A 19,082-nucleotide genomic window follows, 5' to 3' on the forward strand; every position below is an offset into this window, starting at 1 on the left:
AACTAATCGACACCGAGATATCTCCACGATACCACCCCCCTCACGATATGTACAGTGTGGTCATACACCATCGTCTCGACAAGAGATATTGCGAAACCTTATCAACTCTCCACCCCTCCCCTACCCTCGTCTGCCCCACACCCAACCATCAAGAAGCAGTTCCCTTATCAAAGAGAGGCTCTTGGCCTCACACCCTACTTCTTCCTCCGCTTCTAGAAAAACACCAAGCGCAGCCACGCCATGCAGGTAGAGCCTCTTTTAAAAATCTCCTTGGCATGGGGTTTTTCGATCCCCTGCTGGTGCATATGTACACTGCTCACTCCCCCCTTGCAAAGTCAACCCGCGATCTGCATCCCCCGCTTCCAAGCCACAATATTAAACCCTCCAACTTCAACGTCACTGAATATCAATATCACAATAGGAAGGTGCACCGATGCAACGCTTTACATTGCCGATCACGGGATCGGCGTTGTAGGATCACTGGCCGTGTTACTGAACATGCATTATCGGCTGGCAGAAGATGGAGTGCGGACGCCCAACACTGCTGGCTATGATGAGGGACAGCGGGGTATTAGAACCACAAGGGGAGCTCGTCATGATAGACATAGCATGAGGCCACGGCCACTTGCTCGTTAGTTGAGGCAGTAAACAATCACATTACATGGTGGCATTAAACATGATTTGAAATCAGGCAACAGAGCATAATATTCGTATCTCGGGTATAATCTCAACAGCCAACCGCTCTGCATCCAACAATTCGTTGGTTCTATTAACATGTACACATTGCATCCCAAGATGGTATCTCCAGCCCATATTCATGTTTCCACATCTAGAATCATGCCCAATTCAGTTCGAATAGGCTTACTTGTTCCGCCTGATGCCAACCAGCTGGCCCATTTCGGTCCAGAAGCCCACAGGAGGCTCCGTGATGGAGTTTTCGTAGGCGTCGATGATAGGGCGCTCCCAAACGAGATCAACCTCGTGAGGACGGAGCCAGCGGGTGCGCTTGACAACCTTCCAGCCGATGAACAGCAGGGGAGCAATAATCTGCATGGTGTAGTTCTGGAAGAACGCCTTGACGCTCCAGGGCTGGAACGACTTGTAGCCGTAGCAGAGAACGACGAGGACCTGGATAAAGAGAGCCAGGTAGGCACCGTAAGGCTGGAAGCGGCCATAGTAAGGCATCTTTGTTCGGTCGACTCCCTGGGCCTGGCATGCTCGGTAGTAGCTGATGAAGGTGATACCCATGACGAGATAGTTGATGATTCCGCCAGCCGTCATCAGAGTAATGAGCCAGTTGAGCACCTCGGCTGAACCACTGCTGCACGACAGGAATGAAAGCATGGGGAAGATCATGACCACGCAGAAGCACCAAATAGGCACACCCTGTGCGGTGGTCTTGCGCAGGAAACGAGGGGCACGGCCCTCAAGAGCCAGACTGTACAGGGAACGGGTAGCACAGTAAGTGTATGTGTTACCGGCCGAGAAAATCGAGGTGATCATAAGGGCGTTGACGATGTGGGGAAGAACGTTGACGCCCAGAATGTTCATGGCCATGACATAGGGAGAGGCTCCAGCGTCACCACCGCCCTCGGTGAAGTTGATGTAGATGGCCTGGAGCTTGTCGTAGTTCCAGGGCACGACAATGCCGACAGCGAGAGAGCCCGTGACGAAGAAGAAGCAGAATCGGTAATAGACTGTCTTGAAGGCAGCCTTGATGTAAATCGAAGGTCGCTTAGCCTCGGCGGCCACCATCGAGATGTACTCGGGACCGACGATGGTGAAGATGGCGCTCCAGAGGGCACCCAGGAAACCCTCGAAACGACCAAGGGCGTCTGTACCGTACACATCGGTAAAGGCTCCGGGGTTGCTCCAATAGCGGAATCCATACGCGTCGCCTTGGGGGTTTCCTCCCACCATGGTCACGAAGGTGAAGGAAAAGAGCATCAGGATAAGAATGATCTTGCCACCAGACAGCCAGAATTCGGCCTCACCGTAAGCGCGGACAGCCAAGATGTTCAGAGCACTACATTCACACATAGTTTAGCATGCGATATTCATATGCGGGGAAGGCGTGGAGCAAATCTCACTCGACGGCCGGCCAGAAGGCGTCCAGTTTCGGAGCATAGCCACGGCGCGTCAAGTGATAAAGAAAGTCGGAATTGGTCATGGGGGCAAGGGTTCTTACGCATAAAGAATGATGATGGCGATACAAAGACCGGCAGTAGGGCCAGGGTTCACAATATTGGGCGCCCAATATGAAAGCACCAGGTTGATGGCGGTGATTTCGAAGGGAATCAAGAGACCCTCGTATAGGAAGAAGTTCCAACCAGCCATGAAACCAAGGGCATCATCAACCCAATGGCCAGCAAGACGGATGAAACCACCCGAGACGGGCATATATGTGCTCATTTCGGCGATCGAGTTGTTCACGAGGGCGAGGACACCGGAGTACAGAGTATAGGCCAGGAACAGGCCGGCAGGACCGCCCTTGGCGAGACCACCACCGATACTCACGAACAGAGCCGTACCAATGGAACCACCAATGGCAATAAGCTGGATCTGTCGGTTGTTGAGAAGACGGTGGAGGCCATCGACATTATCGGAGGGGTGACCCGTGGCGACGTCGACGCCGTCGGCCGAGTACTTTTCAGGGGAGACATTCTTCTCCTCGTCGGACATCTTGACGGTTGCGCTCTTTGCGAGGCGAGAATCGAAGTAGGATCGTGGGAGTGTGGTCCTTGTTGCGAGATCAAGCCGAGTTCAAGTTAAGAACGAGGCAAGATTCGAGTCCAATTGAGAAAGAGCCTGCGAAGCAATGAAGCAAGCAGACCAAAACCAATCGGAAAATGCCTTGGGTCTCAAGGCAAAGAAGTCCAGAAAAGAGAGAGGACAAGGGCTGAAGGAGGAGGTAGAGAAGACATGACAAGAGGCGGAGGACGTTGGAGATAATAAGTAAAATCTCGCATGGGCGGAGGCAAGAGCAAGCTGACCCTAGTCCGCGTACTGTTGCTCACAATGGATGGATCCATGTTCATCATGGCTCCTTCCCTTCACTGGGGGTGTATAAACCGGCAGGTTTAGAGTGGGAGGCAGACAGACTCGAGTGACGGCGGCGACAGCGGCCATGCCGAACGAGGGTTCGTTGAAGGAGGAGTGGAGTGGGGAGGAGCAGCAGTGCAACTTCACTTCCATTCCACTACTCGGGACTACTACGCGGTGACGAGGTATCCACACCACCAACGGCGCTAGGGATGGTACCTTGAGCCAAAGTAGCTGACTTCCAGTTCTTCTGGTCAACGGGACATGGATCCTCTCACCGGCATGCACACCTCAGAGTCGCCCAACCAATCCTGACTCTCGATCGATTCTGCAGTTTCGATTTCTCTGACTTTTACCCTCCAAAAACTCGCCCTTGTCCGTTCAACGTACACCACAGTCGTCTTTTCCTTCTCCGTGGCACGGCACGTCTGAGATCGTACGGACCAGGGCTTGGCGTTGCGTCGTACTCGGGGACGCTCTGCTGACACCGGGAATTAACTCTCTTGGCCTTGCCCGTCCTCCTGATGGAGGAGGCAATCCCAGAAACTTGGACGCCGAAAAACCCAGAGGAGTGGTTCACCTGGCCGAATTGAGAACTTGTGCCCAGGGTTGGGGAGAACAAAGTTTTGTTTCCATCTGCATTGTCCACGACGTGAGGTTGCATTGCTGGTCAGGTCTCGAGTTGATCAGGTAAAGAAACAGTTGACCAGACAGAGACAATCTCTCAAGTAATTACAGCTCTCCACTGAGTGCCACCGACATCTCTCGATAGTACGAGAGTACTTCTTCTCAGCTCAGCCATCCATCCCACCACCAGGTTGAATCAAGAGGCAATACTCCCGCTCGCCGCGTCGGGTCTTGGCCAGAGACTGGCCTGACTGGACCAGTTTAGCTTGCTAAAAGAAATCAGCTAGTGGAGGCAGAACGTATCCATTCTATCGAGCCGAGTCGTTGCTTTCCATGCCCATGCCCATGTATCTCTCATGGGAGCCATGCTCATGATGCCCCATCCCCACCCCCGTGGAGAGATGCTGCCACGCCCATGGAGAGGGGGGTGGATCTTCATGGATATGGATCCATTGCCAGGATGTCTCCTCTTTCCCTCTCCCCACTCTCATGTACCTCGTACATGCCAGGATGGCTTCCCCGAGACACTCAGCGTGTTTGCTCGGGCTATTGGCCACTCAGCGACTGCTGATGATGAACCCCGGCATCCTGAGAGTTCTTTGAACCCTCCCCATGCGTGTGGATGCTGCTGATCGCTGCACAGCACGCTTCATAATCTCGGTGCCTGCTGGGCACCTGTCGCATCACGAAAAAGGGCTGGAAACCGCGCTATGGATGCGAGCTGAGTGCCGTTGGTTGAATGACGACACTGGTGCTCGCCCGGCGGCAGAGCGGCTGGAGGCCGCTGGAGGGACTCTACTCAGAGGGGCAACCTCCACTGAAAAAGCAGTGTGGAGCTGCCCGAGCGTCCCTTAAGTTGAGAAATCCCTGCCTTCAGAATTCCCCCAAATCTGACCCAGTCTCCTCCACTCAAAGGACTTGAGATGTCGTCGATACGAGCGGCCTTTTCCCTGAACACAACAGCCTATGTTCCGCGCTAAGCAGCAAGTCAGGCTTCTGGCCCACATATAGGACCAATCAAGGAGATGCAGCGAAGGATCTGCACAACTGTAAACGCTCTAGCGCAAGAGGCGTTTGCCCGAGGTTCACCTCAAATCTCAGTACTTTTCGCAACACGAGCAAATGAGAGGCTTGTTCGAAGAGAGAGGGTGATTCATTTTCTTTAGCTAGGCGGTCCTGCGCAAATTGACAAAAATGGACTTTGAGCCATGTCCAGGTGAATCCAGCCGTGGGAGGACATTTTTCGGACATTATTTGTGCGGGATCGTTCCAACAACATACTGACGTCATAATCGAAGCGACACTTGCACCTGCCCAATTTGGGGTTCCGTTGAGCGGAAGTTTTCCTGGTGGGAACTTGAATACTGGACTGCAAATGTATCGGGGCATTCAAACTGACGGCAAAATGCAAGGCTCCCTGACTTGCAGAAGGTACTTCACTGACAAGTACTGGTGAGCTGGATGGACCCTGGGCCCTGCGTTGTGTTGGAAGAGAGATGGGTCGCGTGCGCATCCAACTGACCCAGGTCCACAGCCTGAGGCGTTCCAACCGTCTGGTATTTTTGGAGATTCAATGGATCGATGGATCAGACCCTTTCAGACTCAGTGAATCGCGCTTTCCCCAGATCCATATCGACTCGATACTATACGCAGTAGAGGAGTTGCAGCGCTGATCATCTCGAAGGAAGGTACCAATGCCCGCCCTTCTTTCCATCTTCTATCCTGCTTCTATACTTGTGTTTATCCGACTCCAAGCTTTTTAGAACCCAGACCCAAGCATTCTCCCTCCCCATCAATTTTGCCGCCCTCACACCAACTTCCACTCAGCCAAGCCACGAGAAATCCTACACTGCCTTGGCGACCCTAGCCGACGTCATGAATCAACTTCATCACTCTCCCTACCGGTCTCTTCGCATCTCGACCGGTCACGTGGAGGGCTTACGCCGAGACGGGGAGCGGGATGAGCGACGGCAGCCAAGACTGTAGTTGCTGTATCCGTACAATCTGGGGACGAGCCAGACCGTCAGCCCATCCTCCCGCTTCTCAGGTTCAGCAAGGAGGACTTGGGTCCCGTGAGCTATCACAATGGGCCGTGTCGGGCTGACAGGAGAAGTTGATGCCTCATCTCCGGGATGAACTGGAGAACCCAGCAAGCCGTGGTTTCAATACAAAGATCACGACTGGAACCAGAACACAACCATGAATTTGCATAATCCTCAACTTGGCGCCCAAATATTCAATACCCCCTTCTCCACCAGCTTAAGTTATCAACTTGGTCCCGTTACTCAATATCCAAGGACTGCCCTCGTCCCAACTGCAAGTCGTCCGGGGCACTCCCACGGCCGCAACACCATGTTACATATGCGATGACCACACCCTCCCATCAACACTATTGGGGGAGGCTTGCGACCTGGACAGACCCGACAGCTTGCCTAAACAGTGGCCCTTGCCGCGTGGGGAGGCAGTCACCATGTCCAACAGAGCTGAGTATTGACAGAGACAATGACCTGGGCACCTTGAGACGGCCCGGGCACTGATTCGGCAAACCGAGAGTAAAGGTGAGGTCGGCCTAGCGAGCAGCGCCTGGCGCGCCTGACGCTTCTCAGCTCTTTGCTGAGCCTGCTTTTTATTGCCCCTTCTCAGGTAGGTACCTACAATGTATTGCTGTCCCTCAACGGGGCCCGCTAATGAACTGTGGCCAGGCCAGGGTTTCGATGTCGTCGGACATGGGATGTCCGAGCCGCTCCCATGTCCAGGTTATGTTCCCTGACCAGGCACCCAATAAACCGTCTTGAAACGTACAATAGCCGAGAGCCCAGGATCCAAGACGGGGCCCACTTGACGGATTCCTTCATCTGCGAGCAATCACAACAGTTGGTTCACGGCTGCAGTCGCCAACCCTGGGCACCGTGTTGCCCCAGTCATGAAAAACCCGCGGTGTCTTGGCACCAATCCCCGTCAGTTACGGACTTGGCCGCCTGTTGCGTCGCGCCGCACCAGGTGCCCTGTCAGAATCTCAGTTCAGTCGCCAGCGTAATATTCCTCTTTGGATGTGCCGCGACAATGAGCACGTGAGGTTGAACGACACTACCGATTTGGAGATGCAAGACCAACATTGACGGGGTCTATCCGTAGTGACGGGATGCATAATAGAGGCAACTCGGGCTCGAATGGCAGCTGACTCGCCTGAGCTCAGATTGACGAGGCAACTGCAGGCTGACTGCGATGGCCCTCAGTCTCGATCCACAACAGCAATGACCATTCAACGAGCGTCGAGAGTACATACAATGGACGTTGTTGGGCTGTGGTTGAGTTACGTACAGAGTACAGCGCCCGGCCACAGTGGCGTTGATGGCCATGGCCGCAGGTTCAAGCTTCGAAGCAGCAGCTTGTCAACGGATCGTCGTTTGCTGTAGCGGAGCCGTTGCGCCAAGTTTGAGTGAGAAGAGCCTCTCACAAGCCTCGGCCTTGCACCGAACAGAGTGACTTGATGGCTGTGGCTGCGGTGGCGTCTCTAGTGTTGGTGATCCGGCCACCCATCTCGATGCATGGCATCAATTGCCCCGAAAGCCTTTTCAGGTCTCGACTGACGGTGACGATGCTTGATCGATCGTTGGCGTTTGTCACAAGGCTGTGTCTTCACAATAACTCCGTCGCCCCATTGGTACGTTTCGGATGGTGATGCCCCTGCCCCGAACGTCTTGACTAGTGGACGCCGGTCCATGTCGGGGATCCGTTTTCGTGTCTCTTTCTGTCGACGCACTTGCCGGCCTTGAGAGAGCCTCGTTTCCTTGTCTCCATCACGGGCTGTCGAGGTCGATTTGGTCTAGGCCGAGACTGAAAAGCGGGACAGGCGTGATGAACGGACATGGAGCCTTGTCAGTTTCGCGACGGGTCCCGACGGTTTGTTGGACGGTTGGGCTGAGAAAAGACACGCTTTGCTCTTTGGACAATAGCCGCAATAATTTGTCGCCTGGATATTGGGTCGCCCACGAGAGAGGATCAAGCTAACGTGGTACATGGGACGATTGTTACCGACTGTATCCACAGTCTGGGAAACCTCGCATCAGTTCTCGACGGGTTGACCAATACCCGGCAAGGATTGAGTATGATTTGGAGAAAATTCTTCGTTTGTCGAACAATGGCGGGTGTTTTGGGCTTGAAAGAGCGGCCGGAAGAGTTGACCCTGGACTCGCTGAGCCGGTAGGAAATGATATCTTGGCTCGACTATGCGACCTTTTTGTCCAAAAGACGATGTCAGTATCAAGGTCTAATGGCTGTACGTAAGATGTTTGGGCAATGTTACGCAAGCGATGCCGAAAAGCCGGGACTGAAGGAGGCTCTTTGAGGAACCCTTGTCTCTGCAGGAATAAGGGTCCTCGAGCCAATGCCTCGGGTTCAAGAGAGTTGCAGGTATCTACGGGCTGTCTTTCTGATCTGGGAGCGACTGGTTACACGAAGAGGAGGCGCTTCAACCACACGCGGCGAGGGGCAAACCGTCCCGAGACGGTGATATGGAGATGGCGAGCCGTTATTTTTGACTGATGACCAGTTTCAGGAGACGGAAGTCCAGGGAGCGGGACGGTGAACGGACCAAGGAGAAAAACTCACGAGCGAGGGAGCGAGCGGATCTCACGATATAGATCCACGGTTCCATAGGGCAGGTTTGGCTCGTGAAAGTCATGCAGGCAATTTCGAGTATTACGTACCAGGGAGTGGGATCCTTGGCTGTACTGACTACTTAATAGATGCATCTCACCACACGTCAACGCAAAGATCCGGTCAGGGAGTCTGAATTTTGGGTCCGGGGAGAAGATCCGCAACAGCGAAAGGAAGACGTTACTTGTTGGTGGATATTCCCCGGTGTGTGGTCCTCGGTGAGGGCCAGGTGAGGAGAAAGTAGAGGAAGGTTCTGGTGCGGAGACGGAGAAAAAAAAACTCGGGCTAGATTGGCTGGCAGCCTAACGGCGCACAAGTTGCAGCAACACAACTGACGATACACCAGTGAAGCAAAGAGAGATTTGCGCAACAGGCGAATCCTCTGTTATTGTTTACACTATATCGAATTTTCAGCAGTCTGCAGAAAGAATCACGCCACCAAAAAGAGGGCATACACACGGTGCAAGAGTAGAGTCACGGACGGGGCGAAGACCTAACCCTGTGCCCATATCGCCCAACTCGCACCGAATTTCATCTGGAAAAACAGATACAGCTGCTTTCATGGAGAACGCCTCTGCGCTCGGGAGCGCCTTGCGTTCCGGGCACTATGCCTCCATTCTCCTCTCCTCCGGGTCGTCGGCGGGTGAATCAACTCCGGGCTCGGCCTCCGCATCCTCCGCCCCTGCTCCGGTGGCCGGGGCCTTGATACAAGCCGTTGCCGCCCACTTGGCTGGTGCTGCTGGCTCCAGCCCGACTCCGGATGCCGACGTCGCCCAGGTTCTCTCCGTTGGCGTCGCCGCCTTGAATGCCTTCCTCCAGGTCAACGTCACCGGCCCCATTCTCCCCGAGTCGGATGCCCTCAGCGCCCGGCTCACCAAGGCATGGGCTGACACTCAGTCGGATGGCTCAAAAGGTCGGGATCATCTTCACAAGGCTTGTCTCGGTGACTTGGAAGTTGACGGCGTGTCACCCTACGCTTACATCCCCCACCTGGAACTGTTTGCCCTGGCGAGGTACATCATTACACAATCGCTCAGCCAGGCCAGCAGTGATGTGGTTGAGGTTCCCTCCGACGAGCAACCACTCAAGTACAGCCTCGCGTGGACCAGACTCCGGGTTAATGTATGGCACTACAAGCTCTTGACGCAACCCAGTCTTGGACCAGGCTCCAACTTCACCCGCAGCTCTCAGTGGAGCGACGTGCCAACCCTGGCATCCCAGATTCTTGATGGCATCGATGCCGTGCGATCACAGATCGTTGGTGAGGAGGTATGGGCCTCGGGTGACGCTACCTGGAGCCGCGACGACAAGGTCCAGTTCCTCGTTGAAGCAGCCAACAACTATATCTTGCTTGGCCGGGACGACAAGGCCAGGCAAGTGCTTCAGGAAGCCACCCAGACCAGCGGCTTCGCATATGCGCTCTCCGGTGCCCTTGGAAAGAGAACCAGGTTCCAGGAGAAGAACATCAGCCAGCTCGTCGTGCTGGCAAAGAGTGGTGCTGAACAGCAGACGGATGCCGGTGACGATGAAGCTAAGCCGGAGGCTCTCCAGCTTAACAACGACACTCTGCTAGAGGAAATCCACTTCAGCAAGGAAGAAAATGGAAGTGATAAGAAGGCCACACTCCCTGCTGCCTTGGCAAATCTCGCACCCGATGATCAGCCTCAGCTCTCGCCCCTCGACCAGATCATTCTCCTCACTGAGGCTACTCTCAAGGACGCCTTTTCGCCTGTGGACACTTTGACATCCGCTGAAGTGTTGCCGTACGCCGTGCGTGTGATTTCAGACAAGTCGACCAATTGGCAGATTTATACCCAGGCGTTGCTGGTGCGCTCCCGAATAGAGGTTCACCGTAGCCGAACTCTTGAGCGTGGTGTGCTTCAACTACAGGCTGTATCCGATCAGGTCCTGACTGACACCACGGCCGAAGCTCAGCATAAGGCTGAGGTAAAGGAGGAGGGTGCCGAGACAGATGCTCCAGCTATTCAGGTCACAACCCCTGAGCAAGATACAAGATCGCTTCAGAGCAAGCCTACAACCTTCCTTCCAGCTCCGAAGGCCTCTGAGTCTGCGCCAGCGCACGTGCGTCTTCAGTACATCCATGCCCTCTCCTCTCCCCCACGATGGCACCTAGAGTCTGAACTCGCCTACGCTTGGGTCGGTGTCGGTTCTTTGGCCTCGGCCCTCGAGATCTTCAAGCGCCTGCGTCTCTGGGCTGAAGTCGCTCTGTGTCTCGCCACTGCCGCAGCAACCGAGGATGAGGACGGTCGTGGCAGCGGCGGCGAGGAAAAGGCCAAGGGCATCCTTCGATGGAGGTTGTTCCATCGCACAGGAGACGCCGCGTCTCCATCAGACCCTGACGATGAGGATATGGGCGACGACGTGACACGCCTCAAGGGCTCAGACTTTGAGGGCCCTGAGCGAGATCCTCCACCCCCTAACGCTCCTCGCCTGTTCTGCATCCTCGGTGACACCGAGAACGAACCGGCTCACTACGAACGCGCGTGGGAGATCTCCAAACACCGCTACGCCCGCGCCCAAAAGTCTCTCGGTGAGCACTACCTTCAGAACAAGGAGTGGGAAAAGGCTCGCGACGCCTACAAGAAGGCCACGACCGTCAACCGTCTCAGCCCCGAGATGTGGAGTCGTCTTGGAGACATCAACCTGCGCCTCGCGCAGTTCGGTGATGCTGCCGAGGCCTTCAACCGGTCTATTGCATCCGCGAGTGATACAGCTGGAGGCGAAGATGCCCGAACGTGGAGCAACCTGGGCAGTGCGCTCTGGAGTCTCTACTGCGAAGTCAGCGCCGAACCCAAGGATGAGACTGCGAAAGAGGTTGTTACTCAAGCACCTGCCGAGGACGAAGAAGATGACGTCGTCACCGCCGTATCTTCCAAGCCATCAGACCGCGATCCAGCGACTCTCTTGGCTCAGTCTCTTGCTGCCTACAAGAAGGGTGCCTCCATCGCCCACGACAACTGGCGAATCTGGGACAACGTGCTCACCCTGGGTTCGCGAATGCGGCCTCCTGCGTTGACCGACATGATTCTTGCTCTCAGTCACATCATCCGCATCCGTAAATCCGAGGATGCCATCGATGTTGATGTCATCAGCGCCCTGCTCCAAGATGCCGTCCTCTCTGTCGAGAAGAAGACCAGCTCAGGCGTCTACGATCCCCCTCGCGGTTCCCCCGAGAGATTGGTCATGAGACTTTTCGAGGAAGAGATGGTGCCCCTGATTACGCAGCGCTCAGAACTGTGGACGCTTGTGTCTCGGCTCCGCGCCTGGAGGAGAGACCATGCCGGTGCCATCGAGGCAGCGGAGCGAGCATGGCGTGCAGCTGTGGGAACCGCTGGAAGTGGTCTCTTACCCGGCGCGGCATCTACGACGGCCGACGAGGCGCGGGACTGGACCGTCGACGAGGGGGCGTGGTTGATCGTAGTTACAAGGACCGACGAGCTGGTGTCGATGCTAGAGAACTGGGGTCCCGACGTCGAGACCATTGGCACAAAATGGAAGGGCAAGGCTAGGAGCGCGATAAGGAGCGTCATGGGTAGGGGTCGGGAGAATTGGGAGGGGAGCGAAGGATGGAAGCTGCTGGAGAGCTTGATGGAGGGTTTGAAGACCTCCTGAGGTTCATGACAAACAATGTGAGGGTCAAACATCAAAAAGGGGAAAAGGGATACGAGATATGTGTGAATGACTAGATGGACGGGCTGACAGGTATAGATAAAAAAGTGAATGCAAACCATCTATGACAAGGAGTCTGCCCATGAAAAGGATGACTGCCAACGTGGTGCTTTATGTGATGTATCAAGTCAAAGCATCACGAGCATGGTGGCCATAAACGTCGAATTCCTCAACAACGCTGACATGTTCACTGACACACTACACACTACACAAGACCTCGCATCTAATACAATCGCTCCCTTAAAACATGGCGCTTCCACCACCTGTCCGACAGACTTTTCCGCACACGACCCCCGGCCCTTTTCATCAAGCGTTGTCTCCGTACCGTCGTTGTCCATCATCATCAAAACCATAACGTCTCACACACTCCACCCGCTTAAACTAACCCCAGAGCATCAATACAAACAGCAAGCCTTTCGAGTCTCGAGACATTATCGACGAGACCATCCTGAGCATAACATGTGCGCAATACAAACAAATCCAAGGCCGCGCCGACGAATTGCGTCCTGGACCCCTTCAAGAGCGAGGCTTCTATTTCTTTCCCTTCTTGCGGCCAGGCACCACCTTGAAACCGGCGGCCTGCATGCCGGCATCGTCACGGGGTCCGGCAGCGATACCGGCGGCGTTGTTCGAGCTTCCCTTCTTGGCAACTTCATTCCAGCCACCGCCATTGCCGCCCTTTGAATCGGCAGGCTGCTTCTCAACGACACCACGCTCAGCAAGCTTCTTGCGGCGGATAAACTCCTCGGCGAAGTGGCGACCATCCATGGTTGTAGAGTTGGCGTAGACGGCGTCGGCGATCAAGCCCGAGTCCAGAGGGAGGATGTTGAGGGTAGCCTGGAAGCTGGCAACTGCGATAAAGGTCAGTCACAAAAGCCTCGGATAGGTTATATCAGGTTACTTACTGTCGTTAACACTAGTGATTCCCCGGGACAGCTCCTGGCCGACCCATTTGTTGAACTCGTCCATGGCGGCGTTGCCGGTGTCGGCCTTACCGTTACCAGAAGTCACAGGCTTGGAGACTGGCTTGACGGGCGAAGAGATAGGCTTGATGTTGGCGGCACTGGCCGATCGACCCTGAGAGGACGGACCGGTGGGAATCTTGACCTTGCCACCGGCTCCGACGGTAGCCCATCCGCTTCCAGGGGGCGGGGCGGCGGCGGCAGCGGCAGCGGCAGCAGCGGCCGAAGCAGCATTAGTGAGGATCGGCTGGCCGGTCTTGCCAGCGAGGTTGGCGTAGCTCTTGGATACGCTGGCAGGGGTGCCGGACTGGACGGTAGCCTGGCTGGCCTTTGCCTTGCGGAGCTCCTCCTCACGCTGGATTTCAGCCAGAGTTTTCTTGCTAGAAGATGAACCAGAAGGAGTAGAGCCAGATGTAGTTCCCTTGGAGGGGCCAGGCTTAGACCAAGGGCTAGCAGAAGGTGCAGGAGAGCCGTGACCCCAGGTGCTAGAAGCAGGCAGGCCAGCATTGGCAGCCGCAGCAGACTTCTCTCGCTCACGAAGAGCGGCAGCCTCCTGCTCGAGAATAGCCTTCCTCTGAGCAGCAGCAGCCTCCTCGGCCTTGGCCGCCTTACGAGCCTCAGCTTCCTGGATCTCCTTGAGGCTTGGGCCCTTGTGTCCCTCAGCGCCAGGATCCTTGGCCCATGGAGCCATGGGTGGCGGCTGAGCATTGGCCGAGGCACTAGTGTCGGGGGTTCCAGTCTGCGAGCGGTTGTATTGCTCAGGCAGGTTGGAACGAGCCCGCTGTGCGGTCGGGGCTGGGAGAGGGGTGCCCGTGGAAGCGGGAGGAGGGAAAGGCATCGGCATGTCGGGCTCAGCCGGCTGGGCGGCGGCGGCGGCGGCAGCAGCAGCGGCAGCCTGAGTCTTCTGAACTTGCTGAGTGAGAGACAAGGCGTCCTCAGCTGCCTTCTTCTTGGCCGCGCGGGCAGCCTTGCCGGTTAGAACTGGAACTTCAGCAGGCCGCTCGGCTTCAGGGGCAGTCTCGGGGACAGGAGAGCTCTCTTCAACATTGTCGTCTTCGGGAGTCTCCTCAGCCCTGGCCGCCTGCTCAGCTTCATGCTGAGCTCGTAGATCCTCAAATTCCTGCAGGCGTTCCTTGAATCCCTCAGGGTCTTGCTCGAGCGTTTCGGTCTCAGGGAGGCCAGTACGGAGGTTGGCATCGGGGGCGGGCGCGCCAATTGGCTGAGGGGCACCAGCACCGGAAGTCTGAAGAGAGGCGAGAACCTGGCGCTCAGCGTTGGTGAGGTTGGCTAGGTCATCGTCTCTGAAAGGATCCCCGTTTCCCGAACCCGAGGGTGCAGAGGTTTGAGGGCCAACGGGTCCAGGCCCATCAAAGAACCCCCCCGAAGGCGGCACGGCGCCGATGGGTTGTTGGTGGGGAGGCATTCCAATGGGGTTTGGGGAGGTGATGCTACCAAAGCTGGGCTGGCTCTGGAGGCTGTGAGCGCTCGAGTGATGCTGGAGCATGGGTCCTGGCATCTGGAACTTGGACATGGCTTGCTGGCGCATGACGTACTCCCGCTGCTGGACCATGAGATACTGCTCTTCCTGCTTGCGTCTCTCAAGGTTATTCTGCTCTTCGGCCGTAAGGGTTCGTCCAAAGCTGGGGAATACGCCACTGAGGGGAGGCACAACACCAGTGGTCCCTGTAGGGGAGAAAGGCCCGGCCTGGGTGGGAGGTCCATGAGGGATGCCAATCTGAGGAACCAGGAATGGTTCACGAGAGTTGCCAATTCGTCGGATGAGCTGTCCCAGGGGCTCAAATTCAGGATCTTCAACCTTCTTGACACGGAGGTCGGGAGTAAAGAAGTTGGCCTTGTACCAATCGTTCATCTCAAGACCAGTGAATGGACCTTGGACCTGCCCCTGGGGATCAAGGTACACCCACCTCATCCTGTCAGGCATAACCATCTGGCGAACTTGGGCAGCGGGAGTTTCAGCACCACCTTGGCTACCTCCGAAGGGCAGGCCACCGCCAACGGGGGTGAATGACTGGGGCGCAGTGGCAGTGATGCCGGAATGGCCAGCCTCACCAGTGCTGAAAACACCCTGAGATCGAGCAGCGTCACCCGAAGGGAAGAGGTCCTCAAACACACCGCGGCTAGCTCGCATCGGGCTCTCCGTGTCACGGGAAGGAATACCAAAGTTGCCGCGGCCAATGGCACCGAGAGGGTTGGTCTGCCTAAGGTCGGGCATGGAATCAGACAGGTTGTTGTCGTGCTCATGAGCCTGCATCTGTGCCTGCATCGCGGCGGGGAAAAGAGAGCCCATCTTGCTCCCGCGGCTAATGCTTCCAGACCCGAGACCACCAGCGCTGCCAGGACCAAAGACGTTGTTGAGGTTGGACAATCCGGGTGACTGAAGATCGCCAATAGGGCTGAATAGAGAGCTGCCAAAAGCACTACCCAGGTTAGGTCGCTCGCGGTCCGGAGTACCAATAGTAGGGCCACCAGGAGCGGGCCAGCCAGAGAGAGTGCTCAGAGAGGGATAGCCTTTGGCACCAACACTAGAAGTTTGGCTACGATCGCCTCCATCGTAACCACCAAAACCGCGTCCAATGGAGCCAAAGTTGGAGGGAGCATCTTGAAGGCTGGCACCATGAGACTTCTCATCACCGGTCTCGTCGTCATGACCGTGGCGTTCGGCGGGGGGGCTGCGGTAGGGGTTAGTCTCGGAAGGGCTCACAGGGCCATTGTCATCTCCGTGGCCACCAAGGTTTAAGCCCGCCATGCCAAAATCGCCCGTGGATCCCTTGATCGGGGTGCCTAGAGTGCCTGCTCGGTTGCCCTGTTGTAGCCCAGCGGCGTCAGTATCCTGCGCTCCCCCAAGAACAGCGCTGCCTGAGAGACCATCATCGCCAAATGGATCCGTGTCAGTTCGGGGACGAGATCGCCAGGACTGCTGGTTGAGCGGGTTCGGGCTCTCCACAGCCTTGCCTGCAACGTTTTCCGAGCTATCCTTGGGCATGAGATGGGCCAACCTGCTTCCACCAGGCGCTCCACCCACGCGTTTGTCACCGACGGCGGATGGGGAGGGGAGAGCAAAGTTGCCGAATCCTCCGGCTCCGGGCGTGGTCTGGTTAGATGGTGGCCAAATGGAGCCCATAGGTCCCATTCCACCCGTGTTCGACCTCATGAGAGATGCAAAGGGCGGCAGCTTTCCAGGTGCCTCGCGGGAGGTGGGTTCAGTATCGGACTCGTCCGCCTCGGATTCCTTGAGATCAGTGTTCTTGCGGGGGAACCAGAAGGAGGGGTCGTCGCGAGAGAAGCGCCCCGCGGCCGTGGGTGAGGCCGTGGCGCTTCCTCCAAACGGATTCGATTCAAGGGTCTCTCGCCGGCGAGCCCCCGGTCGTGTGGCAGAAGAGGGGGAGCTAACACCAAAATTGTTGGACGCTCCTTGGGACAGTGAAGCCTTTCGTCCATTCGCGTTAACCTGGTGAGCCTCTTTGTTCTGGGTTGGTGGCTTAAGGGGAGAATTGATTTCTGTCGTAAAGGCCTGTTGGCGGTTAGCAACCAAGCAACGTCAAGCTGCGGCATAAGAACTAGCGCACCTCCTTCTCCTCCAAAGACATATCCTGCAAACCCATTGGAGTGGTATCTCCAGTTTGATCCCAGCAAGCACCAGGCTCCTGTGGGATGTGGTTGTCGTTGCTTTTTCCCCACCCTCTAGCAGCGTGTCCATTAATCTGACCTGGATTCCAGCCGGATGCAAAAAGTCGAGATGCGTCTTCACCCGGTTTTTGCACCTGGAACATGTCTAGAAGGTCCTCCTTTGTATAACGTGCAGGAGGTAGGTCATAGTTCGACGTGGTCGCGGGGACAGGTGTAATAGAGGGCTCGACGGTGGCTGGGGGCTGAACTGCATTGTCGGTCGAGGCAGGTGGCTGTATAGAAGGCTGGCCCAAAGGAGTCGTGGATGACCGTCGGAAGGTGAGAGTGCCATTAGTCGAACGACCATCTCGCCTCGCCCTGTAGGAGTTAGTCAAGGTCCAGAGAGGCTGGTTCAGCGAGGCCAAGATGAGAGGGGCACAGGAAGGGGGCGGATCGTGTGACTGATAGTCGATAGACGGTTGCTAGGACACAGAGGTGGTTCGGGGACGACACAAAGATCGTCAACGAGCGTGTGTTCATGGCGAACAAGATCCAGAGCGTGTCCAAGCATCCGTCGCGACAATCCAAGCCAAGTGATGCGCAGCACACGACATACTGTGCGCCGTACGCGGGGCAACGGGGAGACACAGTACGCAGCACAGCATGCCGCCCATCATTCCCAAGCCCGACGCGATGGGCACGAAAAAAACGACAAAAGGCGAGTGGCAACGACTTACCAGTCTCCAGTAACAGCTCCCCTCCCATCAGCTCTTCCACTTCTAGAGTTGGGGTTTTGGCCAGCGGCAGCCGAGGCAAAGCTCGAAGGAAGATTAGTCGGCATGGTGAGTAAACACTATCGTAAACAGGCTACTGAAGCAGTGTCGGTTGCGTCGTCTCGGATGCGTGATCGAGCGGACGAAGGTTGGTGGTGGAGAGGTGAAGGTGTTTTTCGTCCAGTCCAAGGGCGCAAGCAGTGAAATCGTGCGAGATCAAGCGGCCGGTCGAGGCGTAGGTGATGATACAAGAAGCGGCGGGCAAAAGGATCGCCGGTAGCTGCTATCTAGCTCTGTGCGTTCTTGCTGGTCGGCCTGCTGAGAGCGAAGACGTAGCAACAAGAAGTGTTGGGGCTAGAGGTGCGAGAAGCCGGAGGAGACACAGGCACAAAGGATGCTTGAAAGCGTATTCGTACGTGGACTAGGGTCACCAAGACGAGGGGTGGCGGGCAAAATGATATGCGATATCGTCAAGAGGGTGATACTGGCAATAATCGGCGAGAGAGCGCGACGTGATCGTTGGGGGGTGGTTTTTGTTTTCGGGGGTCCGAGGAGTAGAGGGTTTCGTGTGAGGTTGTGGTGATGTAAACGCTGCGGTTTGGGTTCCTGGTGAACGAGGAAAAAAAAATCAAAAGGATTGGATTTTTGAGCCAGAAGCAAAATTAGATAGAGAGGTACCTCTCGCCTCTCCAGTGCAGTGCCAGCCTCTTTCGGGCTTCCAGTTCGCGGGTGGGCAGGGCACCGTCCAGCGGGAATCAGCACTGTTGGCGCCCGATTTCCAGGTGAGGGGCCCCTGTGGTTTGGGGGCCGTTCCAGTGGCACCCCCGCCGTGGTTTAGTGGGGTTTGCTGGTTCGGACAGCTGGCAGGTGGCCTTTGAGTGGCCAGAGCATGTCAGGTGCCGGTCCACTAAACCTAAAGCGGCAATAAACCGGGCTTTTACCGGCATCGAACTTCGAATTTCCTCTGCAGAATATTCGAGGCTCCATCTTGTACGGTCAGGGCTGAATCCTAAACGAAAATGGAGACGAGACGCAAAAGCCATTCAATTCATTTCTCGTCACCCGTGTCTTGTGTCTGTTTCGAGTGCCCGATCGCCTCCAGCGTCTAGCCATCTTGGCTATTGGCTACCGAATTCCTGGGTCAGGGGGAATTCCACGGTTCGAGCAAGGGCTGGGCTGGCTAGCACCACCAATCTCGTTATTGATCCGTCAATTTGTCGTCGAGTGGTGGCAAAGTACTTCTCCAACATTCACGGTCACGTGCCTGTTCCGTACAACACAGTCTCCATGTCGCGTCGCATCCATGATCCATCTCAGCCTCCGTGAATTGGGTTGAGCTTGGCACAACCACCTTGGAAAACGCAGCCCGCCGCAAAAACTGCAATGCAACACGTTTCAAACTTGAGCGGAAAGTGGCAGATAATCTAATTGCAAGGTGGCAACATGCATCTAGACCAACAAACGCCCTCAACCATTTCCCCCAATAAAGTTTGGGCAAGCAAACAACGCCAGTGTCAGGAGAAGGGAGAGCACAGGAAGGTCAGAAGGTACTATGACCAGCAAGCAGGATAAGATATTAAGGGGCATGCAACTGCCCGGAGGATATGGTCATATTCTCAGCTCCGAGTTAGGGGCCTGAAGACTGGTACTGTGCTGTTGTTTGCTGCACAACGGGAATGAATGACTCAATGACTCGAGTTAT

The 19,082-nt window shown here is 55.9% G+C and overlaps 3 protein-coding genes across 3 annotated transcripts; 1 reads left to right on the top strand and 2 right to left on the bottom strand.

The window, feature by feature from the left end:
* Positions 1 to 861: 861 nt before the first annotated feature.
* MRS44_009120 (uncharacterized protein) lies at positions 862 to 2,682 on the bottom strand (the record flags this gene model as incomplete). Its single annotated transcript, XM_046270969.2, has 2 exons — positions 862 to 2,026; positions 2,189 to 2,682. The coding sequence occupies 2 exons, from the start codon at positions 2,680 to 2,682 to the stop codon at positions 862 to 864; spliced, it is 1,659 nt and encodes a 552-aa protein (XP_046132587.1).
* Positions 2,683 to 8,889: 6,207 nt separating this feature from the next.
* Positions 8,890 to 11,961, top strand: MRS44_009121 (uncharacterized protein; the record flags this gene model as incomplete). The annotated part of the gene is made up of 1 exon (XM_065621181.1): positions 8,890 to 11,961. The coding sequence occupies one exon, from the start codon at positions 8,890 to 8,892 to the stop codon at positions 11,959 to 11,961; it is 3,072 nt and encodes a 1,023-aa protein (XP_065477253.1).
* A 588-nt stretch (positions 11,962 to 12,549) lies between these two features.
* On the bottom strand, positions 12,550 to 17,448 carry MRS44_009122 (uncharacterized protein; the record flags this gene model as incomplete). Its single annotated transcript, XM_046269786.2, has 4 exons — positions 12,550 to 12,869; positions 12,924 to 16,512; positions 16,568 to 16,985; positions 17,345 to 17,448. The coding sequence occupies 4 exons, from the start codon at positions 17,446 to 17,448 to the stop codon at positions 12,550 to 12,552; spliced, it is 4,431 nt and encodes a 1,476-aa protein (XP_046132589.2).
* Positions 17,449 to 19,082: the final 1,634 nt, after the last annotated feature.

Source organism: Fusarium solani (genome assembly GCF_023522795.1).
Source record: "Fusarium solani strain SB1 chromosome Unknown bctg00000005, whole genome shotgun sequence".
Taxonomy (NCBI): Eukaryota; Fungi; Ascomycota; class Sordariomycetes; order Hypocreales; family Nectriaceae; genus Fusarium; species Fusarium solani.